The sequence below is a fragment of the Varroa destructor genome, unplaced genomic scaffold, assembly GCF_002443255.2.
Source record: "Varroa destructor unplaced genomic scaffold, Vdes_3.0 BEIS01000005.1, whole genome shotgun sequence".
Taxonomy (NCBI): domain Eukaryota; kingdom Metazoa; phylum Arthropoda; class Arachnida; order Mesostigmata; family Varroidae; genus Varroa; species Varroa destructor.
In genome coordinates, this window is record NW_019211458.1 from 5,617,302 (window position 1) to 5,627,631 (window position 10,330).

Below are 10,330 nucleotides of genomic sequence, written 5' to 3' on the forward strand. Positions count from 1 at the left end.
CTAGGTTATTCGATAGAATAAATAATAAATAATTTTACTTAGAAAACATGTAAATCAAATATTAAATTGTTCATAAGTAGATTGTATGTGTAGATGTTTTGTATTTTTTATTTTTTTTATATTTATTTATTTAGATCTTAGAAACATTACTTCTGCTGATACTCCTTGTAATTTATATGCAAATAGCCTTTATGGACTTCAGAGGAGTGAATCTGGGCGCACACTTTATATACCACGCCGCTGGAGTATTGCGAACGTGCTTTACTAACTTAATTATTTTTACATAAATAAAAAAGCTAATACCGAAGTGTACGCACTCAGAGGTATATATATAACAGATAGTATAAAGAGGGATAGTGTGCAATATGGATTCATCTCTGGCGGGCGTCAAAGCGATATAATATTCTGGTTGAACAAGTAATGACATCAAATACCGTTAAGTTGCTTTCTAGAGCTGATTAATCGACGTATTTTAGTAGATGAATATTTCAGAATTTAGTTTTTACTAAGCTGTCCGTAGCTATTTAGCGGTTTGAAAAACTTCAAAAAACAAATTTTTAGAATAACTTGACAAGGTGGAAAAACCATATGTTAGATGTACTCCCTTTTTATTGTCTTCACATTAAGGCCAACACTCTTGGAAAACTGTGATAAACAGCTGTATTCGTCTGCAATTTGTGTTGCCATACTGAATCTCGGCATCGATGGCTTGTTTGAGTCTTGTTAGGGTATGGAAGTAATCAAAATCGCGCCAATTTATGTCAAATAAGAAAGCTGGGCAGATCAGTCAATTCTGTTTCCCTCGGTTCAGGCTTTCGAGATGATATCGTACGTAGTTGCCGCGTAACCACACCGTGCGTTATCAATTGCTGCGCCGTATATCAATGAGGTTCTCAAAATTTGGGATGTCTTGTAGAACTTATTTTTTGCACCCTTCAGGTAGTAGCTTGTAATGACAAATATATTTAATATTCGTCTTTTGATTGTTCCTCCATCTTTAGTGTTTTTGTTTTAATTACGGAGCTTGTGCTTCTAAAAGTTTAATATTGAGCCGAAAAGAAACTTTCCATTTTCTGTTTTGCTCAAAAAACTAGGAGATCGCAATGACTTATTTTTCTTTGAGATCCTGAGGTCTAGTCACTCAGACACAGGGGTAATGCTCAGTCTCCCGATTTTCGTTCTTAAAATGACTGCATTAATAATGAGCCGTTGTTTCGGCATAAACCCTTCCATCCCATGTTTTTGCAAGCTTTCGATGGATTTTTACTAGCGCTCTTACCTTCGAAAAAAAAGAAATCTAATCTCTGAATATTGATTTTAAGCACTAAATGATATTTTGCCTTCTACCCTCGCCGTCTATCGATCATGAACAGCTGTCTGTCTTCATGACATGCAAAGACTCAGTGTACATTTCTTCCGCTAATGGTCTATAGTTTGAAAATTATTTAAAAGCCGCTGGATAGTTTCTGGATTTATATGCATATACATATGAGGAGATCTGATGGTAGAAAAAAAAACGTCTCAGGAATTGTAGCTAGAAAGACACCAAAATAGCTATTTGTTGTATACTTTATCGTTAAAGCTTCCAATAACTCCCTTGACGTAAAATATAAAAGTTTTAATATCGTTTTTTCACTTAACGAAACATGCAATGATTCACCTGAACTCACGCGAAACAATATATTTTGAAGTTGCCGTAATTTTCGACGTTCGTACCTCTCGAGCAATTAATTTTTCTTCGTCATCATTCTCCAAATCTGATGTTGCCCACTTCATTTTTCAGACCCCTGTACATTTCAAGTGCAATGGTACGAGTCGTCGTACCATTCCAGGTACTAGTCGGCTAAGGTAGTAACTGGCACGAGGTCTGGAGAATGTGAAGGTAACAAAAAACCTTTCACTCAGACTCTTCCATTAGAGCTTCAACGAACCTTCCCATGTATGGCCTAACGTTGTCATTAAGAAGGACTCTATTTTGTCTACTAGGTTCTTTCTGTTGAACAGCTTCACTCAGTTTTCCCCCTTTGGTGCAATAAAGGTGATTTTGGATCAAACAGAATAAAACGGGTAACTATAGGTTTCTAGTGCTTAAAGGACAAATTCGAGAGCCTAAAGAATTAAAGTTGTTAACAGAAATAACTTCGGCTACGAAAAAACTTAGCAGAAGCTCATAGCCGCATATCCTCGAATAAAGTTGTAAGTAGGAAGCTTGAAACCTGCCTATTTTTTGTATCGGCTGAAACCTTTTAGCACCAATACCCCATAATGTGCAGTACTTACTGCCAGTGGTATGGTATAAACCAATTATGAATATACTGCAAGCAGAAAGCGTAATGATACTTACGCGAGTGAAGTGTCACTGCGCTGTAACCTGACATGAAAATAAAGTTATTTCAAAGGAAATTTTCTTTTGCCTCTATTTAATCGAATAAGCCTACCATGAACACCTACAGCACTATATACATATTTAAATCAAACTTCAAAAACTATAACAATAACTTTAAAAAAAAAACAAATTTATCTCGACAGCCGGGAAAAATCGGAGTTGCAGATTTATGACACCGCAGCGTTACCAGCCTTACCGTCGTAGCACAAACAGAGTTTATCAATTATATTTGTAATACATTTTAATAACGTATATTGACAGGTATGTACACCTTACATATAACATTGTCCAACACTTGCTGTGTCTGAAACCTCTAGCAAAAGCTTAAATTTATTATCTCTGCATGAGACAAATAGAAGTGTTGGGTATTGACGTCACATACGTGTCGTAATTTATTGGATTTATTGGAGGCCCAAATTCGATGGCGCCCTTTCAACCCGCAGATCGCAGCAGAGCATTCAGATGGTTACTTACTGTTCTATTTATGGGTTCGACATAATTATGGGAAGCATGAGAAACAGAACTGATGCGATACCGGTGGCTCCTTTTATTATAGAACTTACCACCGCACAGCCAATTCGTCAAAAAAAATATTTTAGATGCTCTTAAAGTCCGTCATTCCAAGATCATTTGAAATCTTTTGACGAAAAAAAGGTAAGCCTAGCATGATATAGGTCTATACGTGAGTTCCTTATCTAACTGCCGGCATCACACTTCAAACACTTCGTTTCTTTGGAGTACAGTGTGTTGAAGCTTTTGTGAATCTAACCGTGGTTTGGCAATTTTAAATGTAAGCTTTCTCCCAGTATTTTTTTCTTTACTTTTTCTTTATATAGATAAATAAGTAACGGAAGTATATCAAAAAAACAAGATGAGCTAAAATATTCCATATTTGTTTGAAAGACCAAAATGCTAAAGGACTTTAAAAAGGTTAAAGCTTCCTTCAAAATCTTCGTAAAAAAACGACTGATGCAACTTTAATCAAAGCCTGCCGGCCTCTAAAAGCCCTTTAATAATCTCTCTCGTTCATTTTCTGAATAGGCAATTACCTAATATACATCTCCGGGAAAATATTGCAGTACTAGTTGGCTTCAAAATCGCAAAACGTCAGTCGGTTTCTTAGCTTTTTAAGAATAGTTAAATATATTACATACATTTTTTTCAGAATATTTTCAATCTGTGGGCCAAATTCCAGATAAACGCATTTGTGCGTACTTTTAAATCCGATGTACATCATGGATATAATGTAAGACTATGTCGATTTTCGTACTTATCTATCCGTCATCTAATAATTATTTAGTAAGCTCCTTGTCAAGTCTATAAATACTAATCTGACATTTAGGCAGTATTACAGTCCCTGAAATTACATAGGGAAATGAAGTGCTACATATGCCCTATCAGAGGAAAACTCGGAATAATTCAACGCACAAATTGAAAGAAAAAAATATTTGCCGCACATTCGGTTCTATGAAATGTATTCATAGAGGACAAGTTTAATCTAAGCTTAAAACAAAAACGTATAGCTAAATACTGAAAAAGATAAATATAGTTTATCCTGAAATTGTCTAGCGAGCTGCACGTAAAAGTGATGAAAGTGTAGCAGCTAGACGGCGAAATCTAATCAAATTAAAATTAAATTGTTAAATTTATAGAAAGTATAATTTGAATTTCTATGCATTGTTGTAACATCAGTGCCATTATAAAAATGTCCTCAAGTCACAACAACAAAGAGAAGACAGTCGTAATAATTTGCATGATATTAAATAGTTAGCAGTATTACAGTTCTCTGCAAGGCTGTATTATATAAATAATGATGAAATTATGTGAAATCGTTAAAAGGAAAGGTTAACTTTAACGTAAATGTGAGCTCATTTACGAAGTAAATAAAATAAATCTACCCAACCAAATGGCTTACCTGTAACCAGATGTAAATTTTCGAAAACAAAGATAATTAATATGTTAGTCAAAATATTATTTCAGCATGAAGTGGGGCAAAATAGCAACAGTGCCCCATTCCGATTAACTGTATCGGTTAATTATAATCCCGATGAACACGTTGTTGTTTTTTGCCTAAACACAGATAGTTTTGTCACAGTGGTTCCAATAAGGAAATCTAAATGTCCAAAAAGCGTACTATATCAAGCAGTACGTTATCAGGCTGTTACGGCTTATAGGCTTACAACTGTTACGATAGCTAAGAATGACTTTGCTTTCATGAGTCCTTAATAACTTGTCCACTCAACGGTAGGTGTACATACACAGCACAAAGTGCTTTTTTGAAAAACGCAGGAGATTGTTTTTATAATTGCAAATGGTAAGACGAGATTATTCTAATTGGTAGAAAATAAGTTTGCATAACGAAAGATCGTGAAAAAATGCGCCTATGTGCAGACGATTTAGCCACCTACGGAAATAGCGGGTTTCAGATGAAAAAAACCTTTAGGGTGGATACAGCGATCATAGAGTTGGTTTAAAGATGACCCTTACAGAAACGTAAGCGATAAAATTTGAACGAAGGGCAACTCGAGATGTCTTAGTGATATTAAGCACGCCCTCGAAGCACGTCAACAAGTTTTCGTACTTATAGGCCGCTTATATTCAACGGTCGTGGCAACACATCGCGCATAAAAGATGCAGAGGCCACTGATTGTCAATCGGCTACCATAAGGAATCCGCAACGTATTGTTTTGTGAATATGTCATTTCAGCAGAAATTACGGAAGAAATAAATATTGTATGCGCAAATTTTTAATCAGCCTACAAGCTGGAGGGCGTAATGAATATTTTTAATAATAGCCCTCGGTCCAGTGGCACAGACCATACATTTTACCATATGTGTTATTCTATTTAAGACGATTGAAATGTTGCACACTTAATACTTTTTGTATGTCATTCTTCGACGCCGTGCAAATATTAGTCTTGCAAATGACGCACATAATCCTTGTTTAGTTCTTACAGTATGCATTTAGAAAAATATCTAAGGGCGCCTTGTTTAATATACAAGGTTCGAACGTGGAAGAATAAAACCTTGTTGACGAAAAGCCCGGTATAAATGTTTCAAGCTTTGGGTGCGATTCTACGGTTAATCACTGTTTCAGATAGACTAAACATAAACAATATCATTGATAGGACAAGGAAAATGTTTCTTCGTAAATCTGTGGACGAGGTGAGGCGGCTATCCCAGAGTTTTTTAGATATGGCATTCAGCCTCTTTCATTAGACAAATCTTAATGACAGGAACTTCTTTCTTTATCTGGCGCGGTAAGCAATGTTTGCGGATAGGTACCTGTTTCCCAGTTTTAAAATAAGGCCGGAAAATACTACGGGTTATTCAACAATTATCAGAAGACCATTCAATAATATTACCATGTTGCATTCGTAATCTGTATTTCATTTAGAAGCTGGAATGATCTAAAAAGCTTTCCTAATTTGGATGCGTATTCCGGCAAAACATCACTAAGAGGATTTGATATGAAAAATTGTTTCAAATAGTTGTTACGAAACAGTGAATCACGTTGAGCTGCTCCGCCTATTGAAATTCGAAACTATTAATAAGCTAGAATTGTCTCCCAACTAGGGTAAATTACTCAACACACAACTGTATTCAAGTCTTCTTCTTCTTTCTTTCAAATCTTGCGACCGTCTGTCACTAGTAGTATTTGTTTGTATAACATAGTAAATTGGCCGGTACATACATGTTATATAATAACAAAAAAAAGGCTTTAATTTAGATGTTATTTTATTGAAACGCTGTCTAACTATTACCGAAATTATGCCTAATTTGATATTAGCATATGGCTGAAAACCTGGCAGTCAATTTTGATTTTCGTCGTCTGCTAGGCGCGCATTGTTTGTCAATAGAATGCGCGATTTGTTGAAGCATTGGATCTACCGCGGGTGCTAAAAGACCGTTTGGCACACGTGAGAAATAGTCGTCGTTCTAAAGGCTATATTCTCACTGTTGCTTTTAAGTGTTTCAATAAGGTGAAATTTAAGTGTAAGTCAGAAAACAACAGTTACTGATATCTTATTACCATGTACGCGGTACAGAGGTTCTTCAGAATTTCTTTGACAGACTGTCGACGTTTACCGACAGGGTTTACGTCACTGAAATCTTATCTACGACAATTGTCTATTGCTGGCGAGGAACAAGTCATTACAATTGATTGCTCTAATGAGTGAGTATACTTCAGAAACATACTCTGTACATTTGTATGTTTGAAAAAATAGATACATATCTTAGACAGAACCCAATACGAACGCAAGATAGGTTTCAAACCTTATAAATAAAACAATTAGTTAGTTGCATAGTGGAAAATATACTAGTATGTAGTAAAAATATTAAACTATTGCTGCACTCTGCATATGTTTTAACGATTTCAAGTAATTAAGAACACACTTGCAAGTTAATTAATAGACATCCAAAATTGTATGGTCATGCTGCCTTTGAGCCGTGTTCGCCTCACAATGTACGTATTCAACAATGTAGTCACATTTATTCAGTATCTTATAAACTTTAAGAGCTTTAGAACCTTTCTTAGAACAGAGTTTAAATTGAATTCAAATTATTTTAAGTTCATACGACCATGCAAAATAAAACAAGATACTGAACATTTCTTTAGCATCCAGCATATTCAGAGATAACTTTGGGTAAAAATTGTTGATTGAATGAAAACAATTGATTGTTGACGTTCCTGAAATAACGTTTTCCGATTGATTCTTAGCATGTGGAAAATATCACTCTATGTTTATACAACAAAACAAAAAAAAATATTTAAAAACGTAATATGGTGTAGAGTCGTGTAACTCCATAAGCACCTTGTTCCTTTAAACTCTATTTACTTGGTCCATATTAACGTCTTACGTTAATAGTTTGCTACTGCCTATTCATTCGGTTCACTTTAGAAAACTGCTCGAGAAAAGGTGTGCTGTTTATTTATGTACTCGTATAGTACCTTATTTTACAGTTAATGCATAAAAGTGAATAAAGTGGCTCCGTAATGATCGTAGTTTGTTGTACTTCTAGTTATACTCTTCCTGGCGGTATTATTATAAAATTTAAATGATTTGAATGAACTGGAACTTGTAGAACTTATTTTTTGTAATAATGTATCGGTTAGACGCGATACAACACACACATTCTATTTGTTAAAAAAATATACGTGACATTATATGCTAATGATGTCACCCAAACCTTGAATCTTTCATTATATAAACCTAGGGTAATATTCTCAAGAAGGTCGAACTTTTTTATTGCAGCCAAAGACTGATATTCAAAACGGGTCGACTGGCAAAATTTGCTGATGGAACTGCTGTCGCACAAATGGGTGACACTTCAGTCATGGTGACGGCAGTTAGCTCGAAGAAGCTTCAATCATCAGCTGGTTTTTTACCTCTGACGGTAAGTGCAACAAAATACAATAATTATATTCATGTAAATATAATACTTTAGTACATTTATAAATGCAGCCTACTCAAGGTATAAACTATATACTATATATATACTATATATATAAACTATAAACAATATATATAAAAAGAAACTCAAGCTATATTACCAAATCAATAACAAAAGAAATAATGTTGTTATTACAGTTACGCCTCCTACAAAATGTTGTTACTAGTCGCTCGAGTGAATACAACAATTCGTTTTCTTAATCCATTAATCAGATTGTGAGTTTAGAAAGATTGCCTCACACATGCCAATGTTTGAATAAGGTTGATTTCAGGCAAAAAGCAGCGGCTGCTGGACGCATTCCGACAAACCATCTACGTAGAGAACTGGGCCCATCCGAGCATGAAATACTTACCAGTAGAGCCATAGGTAAAAGTTTATGATTTGACAATACAAATATTTAAAAAAGGAATGCGATAGATCAGGGTTTCCACCGAAAGAATATTGTGTCCAAGCTCAAAAAGTTACGTAACTAAACTTTCAAATATAACTTAAGTAAAGTTTCAAAAATAATCTATTCAATTTACTTTCAGTCATGCATACTTAGCAGGTAAGGGTTATTTTAAAATTAAATAAAAGACAGCACGTGTACGTCAGAAGATATAGGTTTTGGTTAATAATAACCAAAGGTTAACGCCTTCAAAAATATATTTTTCTGGTTTGTTTCGTATATATGTAGAATTTAGCATCTAAAGTGAGTCAAGCTTTAGCAGGCTGTTCTTATAAATAAGCTTATCCACAACTTGGTGCTAAAAGCTAATTGTTTCTAGAACAAAACAATTAACTCACCATAATGAAAAAAATGCGTCGCTCTCACGTTTGGAATGAAAATCATTTAAAATTCAACCTTTTTGCGCTGAACGAAAAAATAAAACGTACACTTTAAGAAAATGAAAAGCTTAGCGATTTAAAAAGTTACTTTTCACCCGAAATCGATGGTCTACGTTATTGCGTCATCTCAAAAATCCGAAAAAAATTCTCAGAGACGAAGTTTTTTACAAAAAATTCCAGAAGATTCTCTATAAAATTTAGGTTTTAAAGACCTTAGAAATTAATCAAAATCACCTAGAACAAACATTGATACACTTTCATTTATATATAAAACTAACGGTCGTTCTGGCAAGCTTAAGTAGCGAATGGAATATCGATTGCCAATTGGATCGTCCCGATAAACTTCACTGAGTAATTCTTTAGGGACTTTTGGCCTACTGTCAGTCAGAACTCTAATTCCGCTAATATTTTTTGTGTGCAGCGGGTTTAAGCGACATTCTAATGAGTTTATACCCGTCAATACCCGTTTTATGCACAATTACAGCTTTATTAAAAAGCTATTTTAAAAATTACTGGTGAATGGTTTAAATCCGGAGCTAAAGATGCAGACATAGTGAATGGTGATCGTATTATATAGCAAGATTGCCCAGAATAACACTTTTAGGGTACGCAAAATGTCGAATTTTTTAATTTAGTCAGTATCTTAGAACAACTCTTAAAAAATTTCCATTTAACCCACATAGTCGCACATTTTTTTCAATATACACGACGTACGTTATTTTTCTTATGCTGAAGATCGCAACACATGTAACCAAACTACCGGTGTGATGTTATCTTTAAGGTTTATTATCATGAACACAATGACAATTCTGCGAAAGGTCATGTTAATACCTTTGTGCCTCTGAAGCTTTTCAACAGCCTGATAATAAAATTGCTGATCTTCAATGTAGTTTATTTCTGCTCATTTTGCAGATAGAAGCCTTCGACCATTGTTCCCTCGAGGATATTTCTATGAAACGCAGTTGGTATGTAACCTACTTGCAGTGGATGGACTTAATGATCCTGATGTCCTGGCAATCAATGCAGCGTCGGCCGCGCTTTGCCTTTCTGACATTCCGTTTGTAGGTCCTGTAGGAGCTGCTCGGGTGGCCTTAATAGATGGAGAGCCTATCGTTCATCCCACACGAAGACAAATGGCTAGCAGTGACCTCAATCTTGTTGTTAGTGGAATAGAGGGTAATAAAGTTGGTATGTAATGAATATATTAGCGTTTTGGCATTTCCAATGATAGGTTTTCTAATATAGGGTCGTCCATTCATGATAAAATTATTTGTTTAAAATTTTTTTATTAGAACCAAGCTTTGGCTCCTATGAAGTTCTGATCATAAGCACTGGCAAATGAACCTGTTCACTGTTGAGAAGATTCGAATGAAAAATATTTTTTTTAGCTTGCCGAATTTTGCTACGAAATTTTCTAAACAACAAGCTTGGCGAACAACAGAATATTCGCTCAGAGCTTTGTAACAAAGTAACATGACTAGATTCTTTCGTTAATGTTTTCTTAGAAGCAGGGTCTACACGAGCCGAAAAGGGGTCTGTGGCCACATATTTCGTCATTTGTTCATGTGTATGTTCCGAAGTCACTACTTATATTACGTAATACTTACGGAATTAAAGCACTGAAATTCGATCATCGGAAATTAATTGCTTTATAATATA

General features: G+C 34.9%; 1 protein-coding gene across 1 annotated transcript; it reads left to right on the forward strand.

The window, feature by feature from the left end:
* The first annotated feature begins 6,243 nt into the window (after positions 1-6,243).
* LOC111251415 (polyribonucleotide nucleotidyltransferase 1, mitochondrial-like) lies at positions 6,244-10,243 on the forward strand. The gene is made up of 4 exons (XM_022807975.2): positions 6,244-6,563; positions 7,645-7,786; positions 8,104-8,209; positions 9,584-10,243. The coding sequence occupies exons 1-4, from the start codon at positions 6,421-6,423 to the stop codon at positions 9,865-9,867; spliced, it is 675 nt and encodes a 224-aa protein (XP_022663710.1). The 5' UTR covers positions 6,244-6,420; the 3' UTR covers positions 9,868-10,243.
* Positions 10,244-10,330: the final 87 nt, after the last annotated feature.